Raw genomic sequence first — 24,546 nt, 5'->3', positions numbered from 1 at the left:
CGAGGATTATATACCCCAGAGCACGCTGCTCGCCACGACGACCTCCCTCCCTTTAATTATGGACAGCCTCTTCGGTAGGAAGAAAGCACGGCCACGACAAGGCTCTGTCTCCAACCCAGGCGAACTGCGCTCCGTGCCATACGACAGAGTCCCTCCAGGCTCCCCCGTCTCCGTCGCTCCTTCTCGCTCAAATGTCGTCTCCAATATTTCAGCTCCAATCACGAACCCCACCCTTACCGCAAACGGCACAGAGCTAAATCTTCACCTTCTCGGACGGCACAGATACGACCGCGAGCCATCTACGGCCTCCACCTCCAACACGCGTCCAAGTTCTCCGCAAACGTCTTCTGCAGATGACTCCTCCACGCTTTACACCGAGTCCATAGACTCACTACCCAAGCGGCGCATAAGACAGAGCGAGGCTTCTTCGTCCGGCAGACGGAGCCCATCCGTGGCAGACTATGGCCCATACCATTCCCCGACCTCCCCACCTCCGCCCCTTCCCAATTCTGCCAACTTAAACAACACCATGCGGCCAACATCGACAATGACTACCATGACTTCACGCTCGGATGGCAATCGCGCCTCGCGTTACGCGCCGTCGCTGGCGAGCAACGAAGCCCGTTCCACCTATTCTCACCACCACTTCCCGCATGCCCACCTTCACCGGCATCCTTCAGCAGACGAGTTCTACTTTCCACGGCCGGATTCCGATGCTGAGATCGAAGCCTTGTTTGACGACATGAAGCGTACGCGCGACCTCGGACAGTTGCCACACCTTACAATCGACCAGAAGTGGAATATGGTGGAGAGTCATGAAAGGATTCGGTGGAAGGATGAGAAGACGAGAGACGAGCAGTCGAGGAGGCAGCAGGATGCTGGGAGACCAGCGGCGATCGAGGAGGGGTCGCCACAGTGGTATGTAAAGAAGTTTCTGGACAAGACGATTACCGCGAAGCAGGCGTCGGGACTATGGGTGTCGTTGCGTGGTAAGGAGATGAGGTATGTTCTATCTCCGCTGTGGCACATCGGAGACTGATAAAGTCTTGTGGCGACGACTGACGATCCCTATAGTTGGTTCCGCGAATTCATCTCGATACAGGGCACCTCAGTACTGGCTCAGTCGCTATCACACATCAGCAGGAAAGGGTCACTAAGGTCAGAGCATTTCATTCAATTTAAATCTGCTTGTATCAAACCGAACCTTCCAGGCGAGACTCGGACAATCAACTCGAGTACGAGGTCGTGCGCTGTTTGAAGCAGATTTTAAACCACCCAGTCAGTAGCCACCCTCCTCCCACACTCAAGGCCTTCCTCATTAAAATATACCTCTTCGTCTAGTATGCTACGAGCGAGGCTCTTACACATCATCTCATTGTCACTCAAGTCGCTTCGTCTCTGAACTCACCACGCATAGGCACCAAGAAACTCTTGATCGAATTGCTCTCTTTCTTGGCTTATTGGAACGATGGCGAAGCCCACGGTCTCGTCATATCTGCCTTGGAGTCTCTCAGTTCAGCCAACGAGCAGGATCACACACCCTATGCTTACTGGTTCCAGAATATGGAGAGTATCCTTTCTGGCCGAGGAAAGATGGGCAGTCTTGTCGGTGCGAGTGAGGAGGTGCGGAAGAACGCAGCCATGGATGGATCCGTAAATGAGTATGCTGTACGTTCTCCATTTATGTCTTCTCTCCTATGAATATGTGCTGAAGTCCTCCATGTAGCTCTCGAACTTGATCCTGATCAATGGTATCGTGGACTTCATAGACGATCTGGACGTGCGGCTTCACCACCGGACGCAGATGGAGACCGCCGGCCTTCAGCGCATCATCGCCCTATGTCGAGAATTCAATTTCGGACCAATCGAAAAGCAACTCGACATCCTCCAAGATCAACTGGATGACGACGAGGCTAAGCTCAAGGAACGCCTCGACCAGGAGATCCTACGGGACCTGACCGATCTAGAGGACGTGTACAATGCTCTCAAAGCGCGGACGGAGGGTACCAGGGCTCACGACTACCTACTTTCAATGCTTCAACACCTTCTTCTGATCCGGGAAGAAGGTCCTTTACTCGACCATCATTATCAATTGATTGACACGCTCGTTAGCGATGTGGTCATGGACAAGAAGCTCGGTGGCGCCGAGGCACGGCTCGGTCAATCTGTCGAGCGCATCATCGGGCAGTTCAACGATGCCGACCAGTACAAGGTCGCGGAAGCCGACGCCGCCAGAGCACGGACAGAGGCTCGTCTCTTACAACTCGAGAACGATGCTCTCAAGGCGGAGGTGGAGCAGGGCAGCGAGGGGCTCGTCGGACAGCTGAAGGTGCAGATGGCTCACATGGAAGAGAAGTTGACTGTCTCAAGGGAGAACTGTTCACGACTTCAAGGCCAGCTCGCGAGCCAGAAGGCTGGATACGAGGAGCAAATTGCGCAGCTCGAAGCTCAGATCATGGAGCTGTTCAGAATGCTGAGGGAGGTCGGTAAGGGCGTGGACCAGATTCTGGACAGCGGTGGTATGGACCGCAAGACACTCATGGACACTCTTGAGAAACATCTCCAGCGGAATAAGACCATCGAGAAACTGGAAGGCTGGGAAGGAGAACGACCTCGTCGGAAGAAGAGGAACAAGGACGGGGAAGAGGAGAGCGAGACGGACGATGACGATGTTGGGGCCACACCGGGCAAGTCGAGCTTGAAAAGGAGAACGGGCTCAAAGAAGAATGGGAGGTCGGCGAAGTCGGCTCGGATGTCAGAGGCGCAGAATGCGAGAGCATCGCAATTCATGGACGCTGACGAGGCTGATGTACAAGAGCAGGTACAGCAACAGCTTGCGGCTGGTGTCAAGATCGTAAGCATAATTCTTCATCTGTTTTCTCCCGGTATCTTATTGAATTTTCGTCCAGTATCCTGCGCGGGATGGTCCTTTCGAGAGTCCGCGAACCGTCAACCGTTCAATTTCTCGGCGCCTTGCTCAAGACAGCCCGAGCATGAAACGCTCGAACAAATCACAGAATTTGCTCAGCGCTATTCAGGACGACAAGAGTGAAAGCGACCAAGACGGCTCACATTCCTCGTTCGGCCCCCGTGGTGACGACGAGAGTGAGTACGACCTTTCGACACGGAGCGGGTATACAGCACTCACTGAAGATACCCAAGCGACATCAGTCACGTCGTCCATTGATGTATCCCGCCAACCCGGTGTCGGTTCGCTAGCCGAGCAACTTTCGAAGCATTTCGCAGAGAAAGGCAAGACTATACCTGCTGCTGCCAACGATACCCCACAGATGTCACCAACACTGCCGTCTCTTGCAGAGGAACCCGATACGACAATAACGGGAGCCGCTCCACCTCCGCCACCTCCGCCACCACCTCCCCCGCCTCCGCCTCCCCCGCCTCCTCCTCCTCCTCCTCCTCCGGGTATGGCCGGAATGGGCAGTCCTCCTCCACCTCCTCCACCTCCTCCACCACCTGGCCCTGGTGGGATGCCCGCATTCTTCGGCGGCCCTCCACCACCACCTCCTCCTCCTGGTGCTCGCGGCTTCGACCCCGGCGCTCGTGCCTCCATGATGCTCGGCAACAATCTCAACGTCCTTCTATCCGCTCGAAAGGACATTCACATAGTTCCGAGCACGAAGATGAAACAGCTACAGTGGGATAAGCTACCGCAGCAGCAGGTAGCGAAGACTCTGTGGAGCGATGTGAACGAAGAGACGACGAAGGAGGCAGAGATGTTGCAGAAGCTCTCGAGTGACGGTATCTGGATGGAGATGGAGGAGGATTTCAAGGCGAAGCAGTTGGTCATCAATCTACTTGGTATGGCTGTCTTTGGTTCTCGTTTGCATCCACGCCAGTAATATCTGACATTATCTGTAGCCCGCCAGAAACGTGCAGAATTGAAGAGCGTACTCGACTCACAGACCAAGAAGCGTGTCGGTAAGTTATGTCAAAGGGATCCCTCAGCCATAATGTATCTCATGGCAATTTTTTTTCCTTCCAGAAATTCTCGTCCAGCGCGTGAAGAGGATGCCTCCGGAGGAAATCGCTCAAAGGATCAAAGACTACGACCCCGACGTCTGCACCCAAGTCTTCCTCAGCGAACTCAAGCGTGTGGTCCCCACACCCGAGCAGGTCCGCCTACATTCTTATCTACTTCTGCAGTCATTGCCCATTATGCATATGATCAACCTACAGTGCTGACCTTGTATTCGGGCTTGTCTAGGTTGGCAAGCTGAATGTCTACCGCAACGCAGACCCAGAAGAGCTCGCTGGGCTGCATCCGGCAGATCGCTTGATGGTCAAACTCATTCAAATCGATCGGCTGAACTCGCGCATCGACGGTATGCTGTATAAGATTACATTCCAAGAGCAGTGGTCTTTGCTCGATGACGTACGTGGTCTCTTCATGACCTTTGACACCTCGACTCAAGGACTATCGAACAGGGTGCGAGAAAGCTTTCGGATGCTGGAAAGTCACTACTGGGTGCCTCGAACTTCAAGGAGTTGCTCAATGTGTGTACTTCTCCTGGTTCTCGTGAAATTTAGATTCCGATAGGTGTACTCACCATCCGCCCTTCCTTAGCTTATCCTCTTGATTGGTAACTACATGAACGGCACAGGTATTAAGGGTGGTGCTTTCGGTTTCCGAGTCAGCAGTATCAACAAAGTACGTTGAGATGATCCCTTCTGATTTTTACATTCATTGTATTCACTCGTATGTTCTTTCTTTTCAGCTCGTTGACACAAAGTCAGCCAATAACATGACGTTGCTGCACTTCCTCGAGCGCACCGTATCGAAGCATTTCCCTGATATACAGCAATTCGTGAGCGAGTTGAGCGCGCCTGCTGAAGCGTACCGAGGTTCGTGGTCTCTCGCCAGTCTCATTTGCATGGTCTCATCGCTCATATCATCGTACAGTAAACCTGCTGGACGTTCGCAAAGGCCTCTCCGAGCTCCGAGAAGGCTTGAAGACCATCCGTAAAGAACTTCATGAGTTCCACGGCGAGCCGGAGACAAACGATCGGTATTCGCGTCAGATGTGGGATTTCCTGAGGAAGGGAAGCGCACAGTTGGAGGACCTCGAGGATATCGTAAACCTGGCAGACAATACGTTCACTGAAGTGGTCAAATACTTTGGCGAGGATGATAGGAATATGTCTTCTACAGAGTTTTATGGCATCTTCAAAACATTCCTCACGTCGTATCGGGTACGTCCGTTCCGGGATACCCTTGGAACTCGAGTTTACTGACGAATTGTTTGTTTTGTACCGCCAACAGAAATGCCAGCAGGACAATCGGGCGATACTTGAGGAGAAGGAGGCGGTCACGAGGCGGAAGCAAGCACAGGAGGAGATGAAGGCCACTCGCGACAGAGCACGAGAAGCCGCTACTCCAGGGGATCTTGAAGACACATCTGCTCTTGATGACCTCATGAACAAACTCCGCGCAGGTGACAGCGTTGGACGACGTACTCGTCGTGCTCGGCGGCCAAGTCGAGCCGGAGGAGGGACCGGTGGCGCTGCTCCCTCACTTAGTATCAACCCCGAGGCAACGTCTTCGCCACATCTGGGCGGCGTCGAAGCGGCAGATATGGCTATAGACATGTTGGCAACACTGAAGAGCGATGGGTTCGTGCCTACCCCGACGTCACCGACGGCGTCTTCGAGTGCACTTCCGACGGCGAGGAGAAGACGGTTGAGGACCGGAACTATTGCGGCTGATTTGGCGGCTGCTACGGAAGGTCTGGAGTTGTTGGAGGAGCAGCAGGAGCCTGACCAGGGACAGGGGCAAGAGCAGGAACAGGATGCAGAGGAGGATGACTCAACGTCGCCGGCTGGCTCGGCACTGAGGATGCTGCAGGCGCTCAACTCGAGCGAGGATGGATGATAGCTGGTGTCTGTGTTTGTGTCTGTGACTGGATCTTGGACCATAGCTAGCTGCGCTTGATATCCAACCCTCGTTTATTTTTTTGGCTAGTATGATTTCGTCTTTCGTTTCTTTATCTCTTTACCTCTCACTCTCGAATCTCACTCTCACTCCCACTCTCACTTTGAGCATTGCTTTCAGTCCAGTTCAGTTTTGTGTCCCTCTGCCATCCCTCTGCCACTCGTTACATTTGTTATTTTATTAGTGTATCTGCGTACTACTGTAGATGTGACGACTTATGAGCGCTGTGGCTTTTCTTCTAAGTTCCCTCAAATCCTGCGCCGACGCGTACGAACCACGTGCGAACGATGAACGAACCGCCATTTGGAAGTGACCGAAAACGGTTGTTTGCCTTTGTTACATAGGGCCACAAGGCGATGGCCTCGTTGATCACTGCTATATATTTTGCAATTGGGACAGTAAATCAATGCACGTCAACCTGAGCATGTTGAATATCTTCCGCATCACTACGTCCGGGAACGCCTGCAGTTGTCTCCTGTAGAGATCCCATCCCTTCTGCGGCTCCAGTACGTCTGTACATTCCTTTGACGGTATGTAAAAGTTCTGCACGAATACCCGAGTTGTGACGGTAAGTAATAGAGAATGCCGCCGATGAGAAGGGAGCGTTGACTTGGCTTGAGGAAAGGTCAGCCTCAGAGGCCGCACCATATTGAAACACTGACTCTCGGAGAGTGCGAAGAGCGCGTACATGTAAAGCCGGCTCGATATGCTCCGGTTCGTTGCGCGTGCAACAAGGCGCCTCGGGCGGTCTCATGTCGTGTATTTCTTGCTTCATAGCAGTCACCCGTACTCCCGCAAATATTGTCCGTTTTCTTTGGACCCTCGACGATTGACTCGACTCGAAGATGGCCAAGCCCAAAAAATCACCGTACAAAGCCATTTGTTCAAGTTTCTACACGACCACCAATCACTCTTGCGAACTGAACTGTGAACTAAAATTCAAGTTTAATTCCAGGGCCACGATGTTCGATTTCAGCTCGAGAACTTGGAGCGCAACAGGCCTACAAGATAGTCAAGCAAGGAAAATAGCTTACATCACGGCGAACGATACGAAAAACAAGTGCGGAAGCGGATCGATATATTGTATGTCGGAAAACCTGCATTCATCTGGTCGAGGTCGATGCGGCTTCGTCAAGTTTGACCAAGGTAGAGGGTACCCGGTCCCTTGGCCAAGGTGCAGGCCAACAACGTAAGGAAGCTCATATTTGACCAAGTCGGCCAAGCGCCCGGCCACCTTGGCCAAGCTGGCCAAACTTGACCAGCGTGGCCGAGTGGCGTCGAGCATGATCAACCTTACCGTGCGCTGCAGGGGATACTTTTTCCTCATTCCGTTTCCTTCAATTCAATGCACACAGAAGAAGACAATAGACAAATATATATTATAGGTAGGGTACAGGACATAGACGGCCCACTGGTACTACTGTACTGTACAGCTACACACAGGACGAATGCTATGGCAGACTCGGGAATATTCTCCAACCCATGTACAGACCAAGATACGATGAATATCTATAGTAGTCACAAGCAAATGATGCCCGAGAGGTAGGACAGACATACACAGAAGACGAAATGGCCCAAACGGACGGAAGTGGGACGGAAAGGCAATTGTACTGCACCTAGTAAAGTGTCTCCTACGAACCAGAGAAGAACTGCAAGGCGAAACTGGGCAACATTCAGCGTTTAGAGTGTGAAGACGATGGCCAACTATCATGCACCTATTACGACGTGTACCCTCCGCATATGACGATAACGCGATCGTCTATAGAGTGCGAGTCGCCGGGCGGTAATTTTGCGGCCGAACTGTTCGCCATGAGCGCAGTCACATCGGTGTGTTTGATAGAGCGTGGTTATTTCTTGGGTAAAGAAGAGGGAGGTGAGTATGATGGAGACCAAGACGTGAAGAGACAGGGCATGGTGGTGGTCGAAGACAACAACTTGTGAACGTCGCTCGCAGAATGTAAGTGGCTACGTATGATGTCATGGTCTCGGAAAACGCCGTCCTGCACCCTTGCACACATAATTCGCCACCTCTCGCCCCTCGCAGTGTGCGACAAATCTAATACTTACTCGACGTTGGACTTCTGGATATTTTCTACTAGCATCTTCCAATACACACACCGGTATATCTGGAACACCGCTCAGCTAACCGAGACCCGTACAGACTATCGAGTTTCAAAGTCGCCACACTAAGTATTCGCTAACTTAGCCGAAAATCAGGATATTGAGGTCCCATTCTTGGTCGTTCTCGGTCTATCTCAGTCAAGCTCTGCGTATAAAATCGCCAAACATGAGCAAGTGATGACCATGGGCCATATATCGTACGACCAAGTTGCCTCAAACTTGGCCAAGCATGAACACAAAGGCAATACACCGTGAAATGGTGGCTCCAAACTTGACCAAGCTTGGCCAAATACTCTGCTGTGCACGGCCAAGGTTCATCAAAAATGATCGTGCAGGCCAAAATAAACCCGCAGCCGCCAAAAGCCGCTAATCTTGACCATGCAAATGTCGGTTTTCCGACATACAACTTCACTGGATACAATGTCAGCTCTGTTCATCCTCTCGCGATTAGTCGGGGACAGTGCGAACTCGACATACCGAATCACACTCCTCGTCTCTCGCGAGATTTTGGTCCGGGTTTGTTATTCTTCCCACAAGACTTCTCTATATGCCTGTCCACAGCCCATGGACAGCTCAAAGACTTGCCACACTGTGGACAAGGGGCGCGAATCTTGTCGTGAACCGTGCCGATATGCCGTTTCAACTCATACTGCCCTTTGAACGTCGAAGCACAACCGGACATTGTGCACAACAACTTCCCCTCTTTAGTCATCTTCTGCCCTTGTCCTCCTTCATCACCATCGTCCTCTCTGCTCGGCAGTGAGATGATATCAATGGGTGGTGCAACACTAACCGAGACCACCTCACGACGAACGTCCACGCCGGCGGGCACCATGGGGCAATACATATGCCCATCATGGTGGCCCGTCGACGAGACGGCCGAGGGAGGTCGCAGCATGTGTCGTCGGCGAGCGGGTTGAATGGAATCGTGCGTATACGCACTGGATGGACCAGTCGCTGCTCCGATGTTACCGTGGTACTCCCTGTGGTGGTGTCCAGCATTCGAATAGTTATGTGGGCCGAGCGCAGATACGTGGGCTTGGTTGAGAGGATCTGACCCTCTGGCCCAGCCTGAATAGGTGATGTCGAATGGTGTATGAACTTGAGGGGTGCCAGAGGAAACCGGTATGTACGGCGGTGTGGATGGAGAACCAGAGGAGGAGAGTGACGAGGAAGAGGAAGAGAATTGAGATGGTGAGACGGGGGACCTTGGCGATGTCTCGGTAGTGCAGTCGAGGGAAATGCGTGGCGTTCCATAGGGTGAGAGTCCCTGGGCCGTCGCTGAACTATGTTCTGGCGAGAAAGATTGTGAGAGCATCATGGGCGAAATGCACCCATTTTCAGAGGCACGATCCAGATAGGCGGGGTTTGGCTGATTCGCAAAAGGCTAGAAGGAGAACCCAAGTATGAGATGGTGTACGCAGAAGAAATATCATTCACGACGAGCTAGAATTTCGGGACTCACGACGGCCTGATATCCGGAGCTGATAGATTGATCGAGCATGACTTGCCAGAAAAGAGCCTCTTGTTCAGTGGTTAGATGGGATGTGTCGGGCGTGTATGAAGACATCAAATTCGGGGCCCAGAAAGAAGTGCCAGGCCGCCGAAGACGCGGATTGGTATGGGACAAAGATAAATCATCGTCAAAGGTATATGGAGTTCCTGACATGGTGCTAGTATCGTGTGCTGAATCTCTAAAACCACTGTCCATGGATGAGAATATGGGCATGGTAGGAGCAAAGAGTATATCTCTCCGACGATGCCAATATTCACGGGAAGGTGATATGGGAGATTAAGCTGCAAGAGATTAAACTATAGCGTGGGCTCGACTTTATATACTGTCCTCCTTCAGCGCACCCACGGTTTGAAGGTTAAAGTTATCGACGCCCTAGATCGCCGCCACGATGACTCTCAATATAGGGCCCCCTTACACCCGTATCGATATACAGTAGAGATAGAGCTTCATCGTTCGAGCTAGCTTGGGAACCGAGTATACCAATTGGTGCCCAGATATCAACCGGGCGCAAAGCCGTAAGAGCCGTGCATGAAACGCAGCATTTTGGTGTCCTGGATAATGAGCTACCGCTCTCCGACCGGACCAATCACGATCGCAGTCCACCGTGGGGGGTACGGTTGTGCTAACAAAGGTAACACGTTCAAAAAAGAAGAGTGTTGACTGGCACGCATTGCGGTCCACGAATGTGCTGTGCATTCCGCTTCTGTGATGGCAGCTGTCTTCAGAACGATAGACGGCCCTCATAGTCTTCATGTGTGCCAAATAGGGCCGGGGGTGGGCAAACATAACCACGATCCAGTAGAAAACAAGCGTCGACGAAGCATTTACGACACTTCGAAGGCGCTGCGTAGGCATTTGCACATCCAGAAAGGGTTTGCGAAGTCAATCAGAGTGGCGTTGTTTGGCACACGCCAAAAAAATCCTGAAAGACTGAACGTCAAAGTCCAATGTCATAATCGCCGCAGTTAGCTCCACCGCGCCCGAGTGAGAAAGAAAGACATACGACTAAGGTTCAGAACGACATCAAGGATGGGTCCAGTATCGAATATTCGCGTGAGAATGGGATGTTTGGTGTTGTTAGGATCGGAAGGCGATGGCGTTTGATGGTACGTATGAGTATGGCTTGGCGTTTCTTGGCTGAAGCTCCCTCGCGAACCCCTTGCTGCCCCACGTTTGAACAGGGTTTACAACAAATAAAGATACAACTTACACTTTATAGACCAGTGTCGTGCAACTATATCCGGGCAATTATGGGACTACGGGGATGCAAGATGAACGAAAGGTAGGCTTGGATTACTCGGGCATGAACCCCAAAATAGCCAGGCGCCCACAACAAAACGGGGGCGAGCAACAAGGCGAGGCCAAGCCCGCTTTCTCGTTGACCATCACCATCAACTCTTCCTCTTTCATCTTTGCTCCCTTCGCTCTTTCAATCCTCACGATGTTCTCCGCCCTCACGCTCGCTCTTTCTCTCGCCTCAGCCTCCTTCGTCGCCGCTCAGTCCAATTCGAGCGATGGCACGCTCCAGATTGAGGCCATCGAGGCTCATTTCACGAATGCTGGCCTCGTCCCCTCCCTCCTTGCGACCTTTGACCCGTCTAGCATCCTGAACTTGACGTACGACTCAGTCGGCGCCATCTCGCCCGGCCAGTTGTTGTCCAAAGATCGTGCGTATTATCTTGACCATTGCGGTACGTTTACTGACGTGCATATGCAGAGGTCGCAAACGCGCCTGGCATCACTATCACCCCCGCCAATAGCTCAATCACCGACCTGACCTCCTCGAAGTACACCGTCGTCATGGCTGACGCTGACATCGTCGGCACAGACGAGTCGGCAGGGCAGACCCGCCACTGGCTCGTCAACGGCGCTTCCCTCTCTGGTATGTTCCTCATCAATTCCTCAATGCTTGACATCGCTCATTTGTCTTGTTTGACATTGTAGGTGACTCTGCTCCGTACACACTTTCGACGGATGGTGCTACCGCTGTCACGGACTACGCTGGTCCGGGCCCCGCTTCGGGCTCAGGTGCCCACCGGTATGCTGTCATTCTACCTTCGATCTTGTCCTGTTTAGTATGCTCATATTTTTTGAAAGTTATGTGATCCTCCTCCTTACCCAAGGCGACAACTTCAGCCCTCCCTCCGACCTCTCTTCGGCCAACGTAGGCGTTTCGGTCTTCAACCTGACTGACTACCTCTCGGCACGTATCTTCTCGCCCCTAATCCTGTTTATCATCTCAATTAATCAATATCTCAATCTATATAGACCAGCAACCTCGGCTCTCCCATCGCCGTATGTTTTTTCCTTCCCTCTTCATAGTCTCACTCGCTTATCGAGGTCTCGCAGGGGACGTACATCCAAGTTGAAGAAGGCACGGCCACGGCCTCCGTCTCCGCCACCTCCGCCGTCGTCACCTCCACCCTCGCTGCCGCCGCCTCTTCCGGTTCCTCCGGAAGCGGCACTTCCACTGGCAGCGCTTCGTCCTCGACCGCCAGTACCTCGTCCAGCGGAGCGCAAAGCACAGCCATCCTCAGCACTCCTCTCTTCCTCGTCGCCGGGCTTCTGTTCGTCATGACATTCTGAGATGGTCAACCTCGAGACGAATATGGATCAAGGAGTGTCAATCCACGGTGGAAAGGCATCTCGCTCTGTGCTTGCACGACGACTTTGCCGTCTTCTGTGGTTTTCGCTTCTTTGTTCCATGTCGCTTCATATCGTACCCTAGTCTTGTCTCATCGTGTCGTCTCTTACTCTCATATACTGCCTGTAGCTCTTAGCTCGCACGCACGCACTCGCTTAGTACTACGCTCGCTATACAACTCATTACCATACCCAGGCACCAAATATTGATTCTGTTTCATTGAAACGAAAAACAGACGACCATTCTTCTGAATCAGCACCATGCGAATAATGTAGTGAGGATGTGCATATGGACAAAAACGACGGAACATAAGATGAAAGATAAAAGCATAAAAGTCTCGCAAGGCAAAAAGCCTGCACGGACCAAACCTCAGCGACAGTCCAGCCCAGCTCGACAAAAGAGCAATCCCCAGACGAAATCTGACCTAGTTCCCATACCGCTCCCTAGCCTGTATTCCGAAAGACCAAAACGCATTCAGCAGGTCGCACAAAAACAGCACGAATGCGTTCCACAAGAATCTGTGTGTATCAAGACCGCTGGTCATGAACGTGAACCACTTACCGCGTCCTGCGCCTTGTGCACGTATCCAGTGTATCCCGGCTCGTACTTGCCCACCTCCACGCCCTTGCTCGCGCCGAGTCCAACTCCGGACGCGTAAATCTGTGTTTGGCTGGTAGAAGGATGTCATGTCAGTGATCACGTCAAGCAAACTCTTCATCGCGGTGTCTGGCAAGTTAGTGTTCCGGTCGAAAGGTGCACGCAGTGTGGCGTGTGACATTCGCCACAACGCCAAAGCATCGCATCGTACTCACATCGGCTCAACTCTGCCTTCCCCAGAGATCCCCAGTCCCGTGCCCTCCGTCCACCCCATCATCTTCAACAACTTATTCCCCACATTACTCTCGTCCTTGCCTGGCGCCACAGGCGGTGGAGGTGGACTCGGCGGTGGCGGTGGTCCCTCAGCCTTCCTCGCCTTGCGCTTGCCTTCGTCAGCGTGACCCGAAGGATCTGGAAGTGGCACATCGGGTTGATTGTGCATAATTCTGCGTTCGAAAGCGCGGTCGCGGTATTTCGGTTGTTCTGGCTTTGATGAGTCGGGTGCAGGGTTTGAAGCTGCTGCCTTCGCTGCGGTGGCCTTCTCGCGAGCGACGTCGCGGAGGTTTGCATCCTTGTAATTCTTCTGTTGACGTTGGTGGGCACGCAGAGGACGATCGGGGGTTAGTGCTCAGGTACGATGCAGCCCGCAGTGAAGATCAAGAATTGGGAAGGAAACAAGACCTTGTGCAGATCAGACTCTTTGTTGTGCCTCTTCAGCTGGTCCAACGACTTGAATTGCCTCGCACACAGCAGACACGTGAATTTGACCGTGTCTGAAAACTCGAAGTCCGTTTCTGGAGGAAGTGGCGTCTCTGCTTTGGGTTTCGGCTGCACCTTGGCTGTTTCCGGTGTTACAGACTTGTGGACGGTTTCCAGTGGTGCTGCGACCTAAAGATAGTATCATGTACCCGGGTATTTAGTGCTCTTCGCTGAGGTCGCATTAAGAAGCGGAAAAAAGGAATAAGATGGTTACTGGAGCGGTGGCAGGTGTGGAAGTAGAGGCAGATGGAGTGCTGAGAACTTCTTGAACTTGATTCCATTTATTGATGTTGTTGGCCGTCTGTTCGTTGACTTCGCTCAGCACTTGCCTAGATATGAGTGTCGTCGTATATGCCTTGAGAATACGCACCTTTTTGCTGGCTATCATAGGCGCAACCTTCTTGGCAGCAGCGACTACAGTCGAGTGATGTCAGCCCATACTTCACATGAATGAATGCAAATGGCAGCGACACACCTTTGGGATCTTCAGCGGCTTCTGCCTTCTCCGCTGCCGCGTCTTCACCAGCCGCGGGATCATCGTTCATGGAGAAACCTAGAGTCAAAGGAGCGGCCACCTTCGGTTTCGCTACCGGCATGCCTGAAGCATGAATACATGTTGACGGAACGTAAAGCAACATGAAAGGAGGCTCAAACCTGTTGTAGCTGCATTTGTCTTGTTAGGGGCCAAAGAACCCTTGAAGCTCAGCATGACCGGTTTGTCGGAAACTGGAAGGGCGGAAGGTTCGGCGGGTGCCAATGGACCAGATTCGGGTTCGGCAGCTGGTGAAGACTATAGTCAGCCTGGTTGTTTATCAAGACGAATCGTTGTGATATACCTTTCGGCTTCTTCTTCTTCTCCTTTGACGCGGCTACGTGCGCCTGCTGCGTGACTGGTTCCACCACATTGAACTCCAACATGGCGACCGTCGATGCTTCGTCCCAGTATCGCACCCAGCCACCTTCTACACCACCCAAATTCGTCGAGGAAGGTATGGAGCCTTCATCGCGCTGCATGGGATCCGAGAGCAGCTGGAAGGAGTACATATGAGCAAATGACGCCGCCACAGGTCGTTCGGAGATGCGGAAGCCATTTGGATGTATCTGTGGAGACATGGTAGCAGCCAAAACCGCTGACGCCGACTTGCAGAAGGGAAGAACAAGCGTTCAGTGTGGCGACAAAGAAGGCAGATAGAAGAAAGGATCACCTGCACGTCAACGAACTCCACGAACGCGAACCCCCAGCTCGACATTGTCACCTTGTCTTTGATCAAAATGATCCTCTTCATACCCTTCGCGCCTTCCTTTCCTGCTCCCGATGACCCTTTCATCGCTTGACATATCGCCTGTGGGCCCGAGAGCGGATCCAAACCTCTGAACAATAGGATCGGGGACTGAGAGTTCCCAATATCGCGAGTCCCGTCATTCGAGTGTGCCGGACGTCCAAACTTATTCTTGTCGCCTGGGTTCGCGCTCTGCGAATAATCGATCTTGACACGTCGGCCACTATGTGGCGCGCCTGTCTCGAGGGCTTTGTAGTATGCCTGGGTTGCAGAAGCGCCGTGTGAGGCTGGCGGAGGTACCTGGATGAATGGAAACAAGGGGTCCACAAATGCTCGCGCGTGCTCCACTGACGCGAACTGGGCGAAACCAAAGCCCTTGGATGCGCCTGCAAAGTGCAGAGAAAGCCACAATCGCCAAGAGTACAGAATCGCCCAGCGCAAGCAAAGACAAAAGAAAAGAACGAGTTGTCAATGCAAATGGCCAACAGCAGGAACAAGTGATGGGCAAGTGCCTGTTGATCTCTCTCGGATGATAGTGACAGTCTCGAGCTGACAGCCTTGACTGGTCAAATACGCCTGCAACTGTGAAGAGGGGGAAGGAGCCAGGGGAACAGACTAGATTGAGTATTCGTGTACGGAGAGAGGAACAAGTGAGAACGGACGTCGGCTTCTGTGAAGTCATTGTCGAGGCCCAGGAAGATGACATGCGCGCTCGGTTCACTGGCCACCATTCGCTTTTTGTTGGCATGGAAGTCGTTTCCGCCAGCATTGCCAACTCCGCCTCCACCACCACCACCACCACCTGCTCCTCCTCCTCTGCTGCTGCCGCCTCCGCCGCCGCCGCCTCTGCCACCAGCATAGCCTCCTCGGGAAGATGATTGATGTTGCTCGTAACCGTAGTATCCCGAATCGTAGTCATAGTTGTCGTAGCCGTAGTCATACGCGCCCTCGTCCCAACCCTGCCCGCCATCCTCGTATCCCTATATCTTCACTGTGAGTTGAATTGCGTCAGAAAGGTAGAGACTACGCACGCTGTTCCATTTTCGTTTCCTGCCTTCGCGGTGGTAACGATTCTCGCTGTCGTACCACCCACCGTCTTGATCATAATCGCCATCATCCCAAGAACCTTTTCCATTATCCCATTCTCGATTGTAGGCCATGACTGGAACGAAAAGATGTGTGTAGCGTCGCAATGGACGAAGCCGGAATGGGCGGAAGCTCGCGCGAGATGAGAGAAAGAGGAAGAGAGTCGGACAAACAAGGATCAACAAAAGTCCGCGACTTGACATCCACCATGGCTGGTCACGGTCAGTAGTCGCTCCATTTATCCTTCCCGATTTTTGCTGACACTTCTCTCTGGACTCTTTTGTAGGTTATGTCAAGGTAAGCATAATCTGACGACACACAATTTGGCCAGTTTATTGATTGTCCCAAAGCATGACCCTGCTGTCGAAAGATGGAACTCAATGGTGCGTCTCGCTCGCGCGTCGTCTGCTGCTTCCCAATTCACATGTTATATTCTTACTAGCGCGAGAACGTATGGAGGTACTTCAAATTCACTCGCCAAACGACCAAAGTATCTCTCATTGGGTTGGTCATCTTCCCCGGCGCGATATATCTAACTTCTACCTTGAGCATCGTGAGCCTTTCGTTCTGCGACTGATGTCATTTGTCATACCTCTTACCTCGCCAATATCTCGATGGATAGGGAAAGTGGGATTGGAAGGGCAGGCGAAAGGACGAGACACTGCTCAGGAACCCACCGGCTGCCGTAGAGCCCACCGAGGAGTAGATTATGGAGGTCTAACTATCATACACCAATACATTATCTCGCACCCCGTTCACCCGCACGAACCCTAAAATAAGTACACAATAACCCAGGTGACGAAGCCAGCCAGTCTGTCCAAGTCCAAATGGTCCTCTACAATCGCTTGCAGAGTTGGATAGCCACGGCACAACCTGCGCCTATGACGGAACTCAGTAATGCATGGGCGGGCGCGCGTTGTGAGTCGTGCTCGACTGCGATGTCCAGGTGTTCGAGCTCGTCGTCTCGGAATTCGCGAATGATGTCCTTCAATAAAGGAACGCTAGGATGCGCCTCTGAGACCTTCTCCATCTCTTTTAATTGACTAGAATAAGTGAGGTGTGAGTCGCTTTTCCGGAGTGAAACCTTGCCGATACGTACTCATCATAATGCTCCCCTATCACTGTCTCGACGGCCTCGGTGCAAGCCATGGCGGCTTCCTTCCCCATAAGTGCAGTGACGACACCCAACCCATATCCCCCAGCTTTCGCAAACTCCCAAAGCAGAGTGGGCCTGACCTGGTGCTGTACCTGGAGCTTGTTCATCACCGCTAGATGTTTCTTCTCTTGATCCCACATCTCCTGAGTACGACATCCAAAGTGGCGATGGTGAAACCGTAAATGAAACGAGATATAAACCATGAAGGCGTTGAGCATCAGTGATGCGACATCAATGCCGACAGTTCCTGGACAATGACGAATAGTTTTCAACGCACCTGGACCAAGGGACCGAGTTTGGGATCCCGGCCGAGAACAGCATGCTGGCCCCTGTAAATATAATTCGCAGCTATTTCTCCAGCTTGGTCCACACGCAGAGCTATGTCAATGGCCTCTCGTTGCTCCTCTGTGAGGTACTCGGGAGTACTTGAAGTTGAAGGATGTCCAGACCGAGATGGGTCGAAATACGCGTCTGATGGCAGTTGCGATGTTTCGGTATGCAGAGCAGCAACAGCGAAAGATACCCGAACGCGTATTAGAGAAGGAAACGCTCGACGAAGAGGGGAGAGGGCAAGGGACATGGTGGTAAGATGAAGGAAAGGGCGGGTTACCGAGGCGCCACAGAGGCGATGGGCCACACGAGAACTGAGGTCGGCTGCTCGGGATCGTTGATTACCTTGCTTGCAAGGTCTCTCCCACCCCGGTAATTGTGGCTGAGCGACTTTTTCGCACACAAAGCCAAACAGTTTGCGTAAGCTTTTCTCACATTTCTGTGGCACCCCTCACCCAACGCAAACGCGTACTTGATTACCACCATCAGGACGGAGCAATTTCTATTTGCCCTGGATCTACAGTTTTCGTACATTGTCAGCATGTTCCGCGAAAGTATGCTCGATGTCTGCACGCACAACGCGCTCAGGCCTGAAGAGCTATTAAATTATCGACGCCACAATGCATCAAGCCGATGCTTCTCCTGAGGCCTACGTACGCTTCGAGGCGCTGCTGCGGTCAGCGAAGCAAGAAACCTGACATCAGTGGCCATCGGAACGTGGATGTATTGTGCAGATTTAAAGGCTGCCTCTAATACGAGTTTGCGAGCCAAGAAGAACCATCTGTGGTGACTCTTGCGTGACCACCCAGAAGTAATTTCCGGTACTGAATACTCTGCAGAGTATATCGAACTTATTTGCTTCTGCACTCACATTACCCACTCTTCCAGTCGAGTTCCACAGTGTTTACCAACTTTACCTACGCGTAGTTAGTTGACTAGTTACACCCAAACAGCGCCCCTGGCCTGCGCCGGTGCTATATAAATGCATTTGATTAAGAAAAAAGAAAGAAAAAGGATTCTCTGCAGTATCGCTAACAAAGTTGCTACTGCAAATAAAGTGCACGAAAATATTGAGCACTGGTAGATATGCCATTGTCAGAAGAGGTCTCTCAAGCAAGGTCAGTGCCACAGCATGTGGAGCTTCCCTAGTTTTGGCAATGCGGCGGAATGATGTTCATCTTCAACCACAATCCTCTCCTTCCAACGTTCCGCTCTCTGCAACTGTTGTCTCGCCCTCTTGATCATCAGCTCGTTATGATGCCCATAGTTGAAATAACAATGTTCATCCTTTCCCCATCCGCCGTCCGGGACAGTCCAAGTGCCTGTTTCGGTTGTATTTCGTAGCTTTCGACGGGTCGACGAACTGACCATTTGGCTCAGTTGCTGACAATGTTCAGTAACAGTCGCAGAGGTACACGGTCAGTTCAGAAAATTGAAGCAAAATGGCACGTCATGTCTTTATCGGGGGTGCTCATCTCACAGCCAGTCCTGACATGGCTCTGCGGGATGCTACTTCTCAACTGAACCCTCGTTTGTGCCCGGGCCTGGATCATCTGCTTCACGGTTGCCTGTGCATCTCAAACGATTGTTCTCGCTGGCTATGGTACCAGACATCTAGCCTCGCCACAATGCACGCTGTGCGAATTCGTTGAACATCGTATGGCACCGGACGATCTGACCACCTCATCGCCATGGGCCTTGCTAGCTATCATCTGCTCCTTGTGGCCAAGGGACTGTTTACAGAGAGAAACCATCAAGGGGAAAACCCTCTTACATTCCCTTATGCCCGATGGGCGCCTTACGCACACCATTGCTGCATATATAAACCATGTACCATGGACTCTTGGTTCCCCAGCTCTTGCTCACTTCGATCTTCACCTGGTACTGGATAGTGAGCTTCACTTCCTTCACCCTCGTTCGAAAAATCCGTCTGACTTTGACCCCCATTTTAGCCTTAAATTCTTGTTCATTCACTACTATCACGCCACTCCTTTGCATTAACGCACTAACACGTTTAATATTTTCGACTCGTCATCCAATCGTCGTCAAATCTTTAGTAGTTCATTAATCGTCATGCACTCCTCATCTGTTCTCCTCGCTCTCACCATTGCCGCCTCCACGGCGTCAGCCGCTCCTCTTGGGTCAGCCCTTTCTTTTATCAAGTTCTCCGTCAGAAACTCATCGGGACATAGCACCAGGGACTTCGATTCTCGCTCTCTTTCATCTGAGCTTGGCCCACTTCTCAAGAAGTTGGGTTTAGGTGCTGCTGCAGGTGCTGGTGTCACCGCACTTGGTGACGCCCTCGGCGGTAGCTCCGACTCCAGCACCGCGCCAGCCTCCAAGCGTGACGATACCGCCTCGCCTTCGTGAGCATCATAGCTTCTATCCATGCGTATAGATTTTTCTCACATTTAGAACAGAATCTCGACGAGTCTTGCCGACCTTCTCATGAAGCTGAAGCTCGAGGAAGGTCATGGACCAGCCGTCATCAATTCTACCCTCTTTCAACGGGACCTCGCCGACCTCCTCCACGAGCTCCCCATCGCGGAAGGCCCCGGACCAATCGTCTCGAACAACTCACTCGTCCTCAGGGATATTGATGCTCGTGCCCTCTCTTCCGAGATCACTTCCATCCTCAAGAAGTTGGGCCTCGGTATAGCTGCTGGAGCCGGGACCACTGCCCTTGGTGACGCACTCGGCGGTAGTGACAGCTCCTCTGCTGCCGCACCGTCCGCTACTGGCACCAGCAAGCGTGAGCTCGAGTGAGTATTTTTTGGCCCGTCTCCGAGATGAGGTCTTGCTTACGATTATATCTCGCTATACAGAGAGTTTGAGGCCCGCGGATTCTCTTCTGAGATTGTCCCCCTCCTCAAGAAATTGGGCCTCGGTATCGCTGCTGGTGCTGGGACTACTGCCCTCGGTGACGCCGTCAGCGGCAGCGACAGCTCTTCGAGCAAGCGTGACTTGACGTATGTGCTTCATCTACGCCAAGAACGTATGACTTCCTCACCGTTCTGCCCATCTAGTGAATTCGAGGCTCGTGGATTGGGATCTGAAATCGTACCCCTCCTCAAGAAGCTGGGTCTCGGTATAGCCGCTGGTGCTGGGACTACCGCCCTTGGAGATGTCCTCGGTGGCAGCGATTCTTCGAGCGCTGCCGCGCCTGCTGCGACTCCTGCTAGCAGACGTGAGCTTATGTATGTCCATCACATCTGCACGAAAGTATTCTCTCTCGGATGTATCAGATGCTGACCCGTGTCCGGTTACACAGGGACTTTGATGCTCGCAGTCTCGGAAGTGCTCTCGGAAAGCTTCTCGGTGCCACGGAAGATGATATCGGTACCGTCTTGAAGAATGGCGCTATCGGTGGTGCCGTCACTGGCGGGGTCGTCTCCGCTGGAGATGCCGCCGAGAATGCAGCTAACTCCAAGAGAGATATAGACATCCGCAGCATCGGTAGTGCCCTCGGAAAGGTACTCGGTGCCACGGAAGACGATATCGGCACTGTACTCAAGAACGGCGCTATTGGTGGTGCTGTCACTGGCGGTGTCGTTTCTGCCGGGGATGCTATCGAGAGCGCCTTTGGAGGATCCAGCTCGAAGAGGGAGATCGACGAGAGGGCGCCTCTGAACCTCAGCCCGATTACCAAGGGCATCCTTGGGACTCTCACCGGCCTTACTGCTTCTTCTGGAGTCGAGGGATTGTTGGACCCGTCTTCCAAGAGGGAGATCGACGAGAGGGCGCCATTAAATCTCAGTCCCATCACTAAGGGTTTACTTGGAACTCTCACCGGTTTGGCAGCTTCTTCCGGAGTCGAGGCGTTGTTCGACCCATCTTCGAAGAGGGATATCGACGAAGACACCTTGAACGGCCTTATCCTCCCCCACCTTAGGATTGGGACTACCTCTCTTCCAGGGATCGAGGGATCGGCCGCCCCCTCTTCTTCGTACGTGTCTGTAGTAGCAACACTTTCGGCGCGACTTCTGACATCTCTTCAATCCAGGCGCCGCTCCGTAGACTACGGTGATGTCGAGTATGTCTCCAAAGCTTCTTCCTCCCATTGTATCACTCATCCTAGATGCTGATGATATCTTCCTACTGCAGCACCGCTACCCTCGTCGCTCTCCAGAAGCTCGCGAGCAGGGCATTGAACGAACTCGATTGAACGATTTATGACGACAGACGATATTTATTATATTACGCGTGTACCTTACCTTCGCTGCCCATAATGTGGAACTGTGGCTTTTTTTAACATTTTGGTTCTTGATACCCTCGCAATTTCTGACGGTGGAGATCGATTTACGTTCCTTGATACGCCACTGTATCTACCCAAAGTGGCCAAATCATTATTTTTTGGGTTTTACGCTGCTGTGCCTTGATACAAGCCTCGGTTTTATTTTGATGTTCAATAACCACGGTATTCTAAACATCAGTGAAGGTCCACAAGAAATTCACTGCCCCGGCCTGCACGCCATCTCCTGCTGCATGCACGGGCTTGGACGGAAAGACATCCTTCGAAGCGACGAGTGGATCCCGTAAGGCCGGCTCTTTCTTGATGGGCCGTTTGACCTCCGCATCAAAGAGCTACGAGGGAGAGAGAAAAAAATGGAAAATGTCAGCAAGCAGGTATCCCATGCGTAGGCATGCAATACTTGAATGAGCCACTCACCGTTCCATATGTATGGTCCAAAAAGTCCTCCAGCGGATAATTCGGCTTCGTAAAAGCCTCTCCGAAAATCTTTGCCAGTGTCGACACACCAGCATGGTAATGTCTCGTGTGGGCCTGAATCTCCCAGAGCGACGAATTCAGGGCGTTGGTGAGGTTCGGGTTTGATTCGGCGAAATCGAACGGGTCTGTGAAGTGCGAATACACAGAGTACAACGGTAAGCCGAAAGCGTCGAATGCGACGAGAAGCAAGGTGCGGGGTGTATGAGAGGATCAGAAGGATGGATCATACCATTGAATTCTCCCGCATCCTCTGCTTCCTCCCGATGTATCATAACCATCAACGCCGGATGTTGCTTAAGAACGTTATAGACGAACGGTATGACGATGACGATACTTGACGGAGGTGCTGAGAGCGACAGACGAGCGAGGCGCTTGACAAAGGACGCGAGAAGTGTTGCGGGAAGATGTCTGGCGAAGTCAACAAGGGCGTGGTGAGGAGAGTGGGGCGCGTGGAAGATGAAGAGATTGACCTACGTGGATGACAGGAATAATTCTGTGAGACGGAAGAAGCGTGCGCGGTGCTTCAAATATAGCAAGTCCTTATCAAGGAATGAGTACAGCCGTGTGTAGAACGATGGGTAGTCCCTATTACGGATTCATTTTGCCGACGTGAGCATGCGAAATGCTGTGTAAGGAAAGAAAGACATACAGGTTGTACTCTTTCATCAGAACGAAAAGTGCATTCAATGCCAGAAGCCCGATCACGCCACCTATACCAATGCAAAAAAAACACACATTAGAATCCATCCACTAGCACGGGCCCAACAAGTGATGGGAAACTGCTACGTCCCAATAGACACTAGAGTATAAACGCACCATAGTCCACACACCCACCAACCCAGTCCATACACATCACGGCCCTTGTCAGATGTGGCATGACCCCCCTGTGCATCACATTCAACGCTCGTATCACCATATCCTCCTCCGTCTTCCTCTTCTTCTCCCTCTCCGCGTTCTTCGCTTCATTATCTGTAGCCTTCCCTTTCCCTTCAGTCGATATCCGCAATTGTGGGAGGAGTGTAAGCCATAACCTGGTGAAGACGGCACGGTGCGAAGGAAGGGAGTGCAGGGACTGATGAACAGTGAGTTTGTTCAACCTCACTGATGGACCAGCTTTGGCTCCTTTCTTCGACTTCGTGTCATCTCCATCCTTTGGCTCGTCGAAGAATTTTCGCCAGTCGTCTTCGCCACCGCCTTCATTATCCTCCGCGGGCTCATCGTCAGACTCAGACTCCGACAGGGTGCCGGCCGGTTGATTAGCCTTGGATTTGGATTTTGTAGATTTTGGTTTGGGTGGCTTTGCGCCAAGCTCTTCGACCCACCAAGAGTTGAGTTCTTTGGCTTCTGTTGGGAACGTGGTGATACGCTCTAGGAGAGAGAGGAGGTTTTGGCGGACTTGCGGGGAGGAATGGGAGAGGAGAAGGGGCCTGGCAGGAACTGAGAACAGGGACCAGATGAGAAGTAAGAACTATACATACTGGGCATCCCGCATAAAGAACCACCGGATATCATCTTGAACATCCAGCCAAGTATCGAGAAAGAGGGTACGGACGTGCAAGTCGAGTAGACCATCGCTCGTCTGTTTTTGTGAAGAATTATCTGGACGGGGGAGGAGACGAGGAGATGACGGTGCGAGCACAAGGAAGGAGATAATATTTTTGAAAAATGGAACGTGGAACTGCGGCTGTGATTGGCCAGCAAAAGATTTAGACAGTGAAGTCGAGAGGTGCTTGAGTAACGAAAACAGAATCTGGAGCGCAGACGTCTGCCGGGGCACCATTGAGGTCAATGAACGGTGAATATTACAAAAATAATGAAAGCGCACCCGAAGCGAGACTTCTTCGTCCTTGAGCAATCCGCCCAAGTAGTCTGCGTACTCGTTCACCCTGTCCACAATCCACGCCCTGACCGCCTTTCCCTCCTCGCTGACGATGCCCTCGAACTTTCCTCCTGGCCCAAGTAGCAGTACGAAGATTCGATATACTGCATAGATAGCTTTTGAGACCAATTTAGGGTCTTCCAGTGTCCGTGTGAGAAGAAGCAAGTCTGCTAAGGGATTGAGGGATTCGTTCGAGGATATAGCTTCAGTGAGGGTCGACTCGAGTGCAGCGATTTTTGAGACAGTCAGTGAGTTGGTAGAAATGACGACAGACGACGAAGCAGTAATCTTTCGACGCTTTGTCGGAGGCGCGAGTGACGACGGCGCAGATGGCATTTTGTACGAGAGATGGGAGACGGAGAAGACGAGTGCAAAGATTTACGACTCGCCACAATGTTGCAATTTGCATCGCGCCACCTATCCTAGTTTGGCCGGCGCTTTGAGGAGCTTTGAGGTCACGCCGACCACGGGCCCTTCCCCAACGTTTATACCGCTTCAA

At 52.2% G+C, this 24,546-nt stretch overlaps 7 protein-coding genes across 7 annotated transcripts; 3 read left to right on the top strand and 4 right to left on the bottom strand.

The window, feature by feature from the left end:
* Positions 1 to 58: 58 nt before the first annotated feature.
* Positions 59 to 5,890, top strand: STEHIDRAFT_154330 (uncharacterized protein; the record flags this gene model as incomplete). Its single annotated transcript, XM_007301373.1, has 14 exons — positions 59 to 1,002; positions 1,075 to 1,149; positions 1,212 to 1,278; positions 1,342 to 1,668; positions 1,727 to 2,854; positions 2,910 to 3,819; positions 3,880 to 3,939; positions 4,004 to 4,134; positions 4,226 to 4,393; positions 4,447 to 4,515; positions 4,586 to 4,669; positions 4,737 to 4,863; positions 4,922 to 5,211; positions 5,282 to 5,890. The coding sequence occupies 14 exons, from the start codon at positions 59 to 61 to the stop codon at positions 5,888 to 5,890; spliced, it is 4,989 nt and encodes a 1,662-aa protein (XP_007301435.1).
* A 2,662-nt stretch (positions 5,891 to 8,552) lies between these two features.
* Positions 8,553 to 9,800, bottom strand: STEHIDRAFT_154329 (uncharacterized protein; the record flags this gene model as incomplete). The annotated part of the gene is made up of 2 exons (XM_007301372.1): positions 8,553 to 9,458; positions 9,537 to 9,800. 2 exons carry the CDS (start codon positions 9,798 to 9,800, stop codon positions 8,553 to 8,555), a joined length of 1,170 nt encoding a protein of 389 aa, XP_007301434.1.
* A 1,166-nt stretch (positions 9,801 to 10,966) lies between these two features.
* On the bottom strand, positions 10,967 to 16,091 carry STEHIDRAFT_75317 (uncharacterized protein). Its single transcript, XM_007300580.1, has 18 exons — positions 15,899 to 16,091; positions 15,530 to 15,847; positions 15,380 to 15,449; positions 14,793 to 15,253; positions 14,424 to 14,727; positions 14,242 to 14,367; positions 14,063 to 14,185; positions 13,958 to 14,001; positions 13,802 to 13,888; positions 13,510 to 13,716; positions 13,044 to 13,411; positions 12,793 to 12,901; positions 11,937 to 12,679; positions 11,856 to 11,882; positions 11,685 to 11,790; positions 11,532 to 11,625; positions 11,305 to 11,469; positions 10,967 to 11,254 (listed from the first exon to the last, which is right to left on the bottom strand). Exons 1-13 carry the CDS (start codon positions 16,025 to 16,027, stop codon positions 12,656 to 12,658), a joined length of 2,370 nt encoding a protein of 789 aa, XP_007300642.1. The 5' UTR covers positions 16,028 to 16,091; the 3' UTR covers positions 10,967 to 11,254; positions 11,305 to 11,469; positions 11,532 to 11,625; positions 11,685 to 11,790; positions 11,856 to 11,882; positions 11,937 to 12,655.
* Positions 16,092 to 16,161: 70 nt separating this feature from the next.
* STEHIDRAFT_154326 (uncharacterized protein) lies at positions 16,162 to 16,659 on the top strand (the record flags this gene model as incomplete). Its single annotated transcript, XM_007301371.1, has 5 exons — positions 16,162 to 16,174; positions 16,240 to 16,250; positions 16,304 to 16,336; positions 16,396 to 16,506; positions 16,576 to 16,659. The coding sequence occupies 5 exons, from the start codon at positions 16,162 to 16,164 to the stop codon at positions 16,657 to 16,659; spliced, it is 252 nt and encodes an 83-aa protein (XP_007301433.1).
* A 129-nt stretch (positions 16,660 to 16,788) lies between these two features.
* Positions 16,789 to 17,689, bottom strand: STEHIDRAFT_108986 (COQ7 protein; the record flags this gene model as incomplete). The annotated part of the gene is made up of 3 exons (XM_007301370.1): positions 16,789 to 16,996; positions 17,053 to 17,252; positions 17,387 to 17,689. 3 exons carry the CDS (start codon positions 17,687 to 17,689, stop codon positions 16,789 to 16,791), a joined length of 711 nt encoding a protein of 236 aa, XP_007301432.1.
* Positions 17,690 to 19,512: 1,823 nt separating this feature from the next.
* On the top strand, positions 19,513 to 21,614 carry STEHIDRAFT_166669 (uncharacterized protein; the record flags this gene model as incomplete). The annotated part of the gene is made up of 8 exons (XM_007301369.1): positions 19,513 to 19,580; positions 19,638 to 19,805; positions 19,860 to 20,201; positions 20,265 to 20,408; positions 20,466 to 20,636; positions 20,711 to 21,385; positions 21,443 to 21,472; positions 21,544 to 21,614. 8 exons carry the CDS (start codon positions 19,513 to 19,515, stop codon positions 21,602 to 21,604), a joined length of 1,659 nt encoding a protein of 552 aa, XP_007301431.1. The 3' UTR covers positions 21,605 to 21,614.
* A 211-nt stretch (positions 21,615 to 21,825) lies between these two features.
* On the bottom strand, positions 21,826 to 24,398 carry STEHIDRAFT_75315 (CBF-domain-containing protein). The gene is made up of 8 exons (XM_007300579.1): positions 23,994 to 24,398; positions 23,647 to 23,933; positions 22,985 to 23,595; positions 22,818 to 22,878; positions 22,643 to 22,753; positions 22,398 to 22,576; positions 22,109 to 22,293; positions 21,826 to 22,023 (listed from the first exon to the last, which is right to left on the bottom strand). The coding sequence occupies exons 1-8, from the start codon at positions 24,381 to 24,383 to the stop codon at positions 21,862 to 21,864; spliced, it is 1,986 nt and encodes a 661-aa protein (XP_007300641.1). The 5' UTR covers positions 24,384 to 24,398; the 3' UTR covers positions 21,826 to 21,861.
* Positions 24,399 to 24,546: the final 148 nt, after the last annotated feature.

Source organism: Stereum hirsutum (genome assembly GCF_000264905.1).
Source record: "Stereum hirsutum FP-91666 SS1 unplaced genomic scaffold STEHIscaffold_3, whole genome shotgun sequence".
Lineage (NCBI taxonomy): Eukaryota > Fungi > Basidiomycota > Agaricomycetes > Russulales > Stereaceae > Stereum > Stereum hirsutum.
Note: the sequence above shows the minus strand (reverse complement) of the source record. Positions and strands in the feature narration are given on the sequence as shown.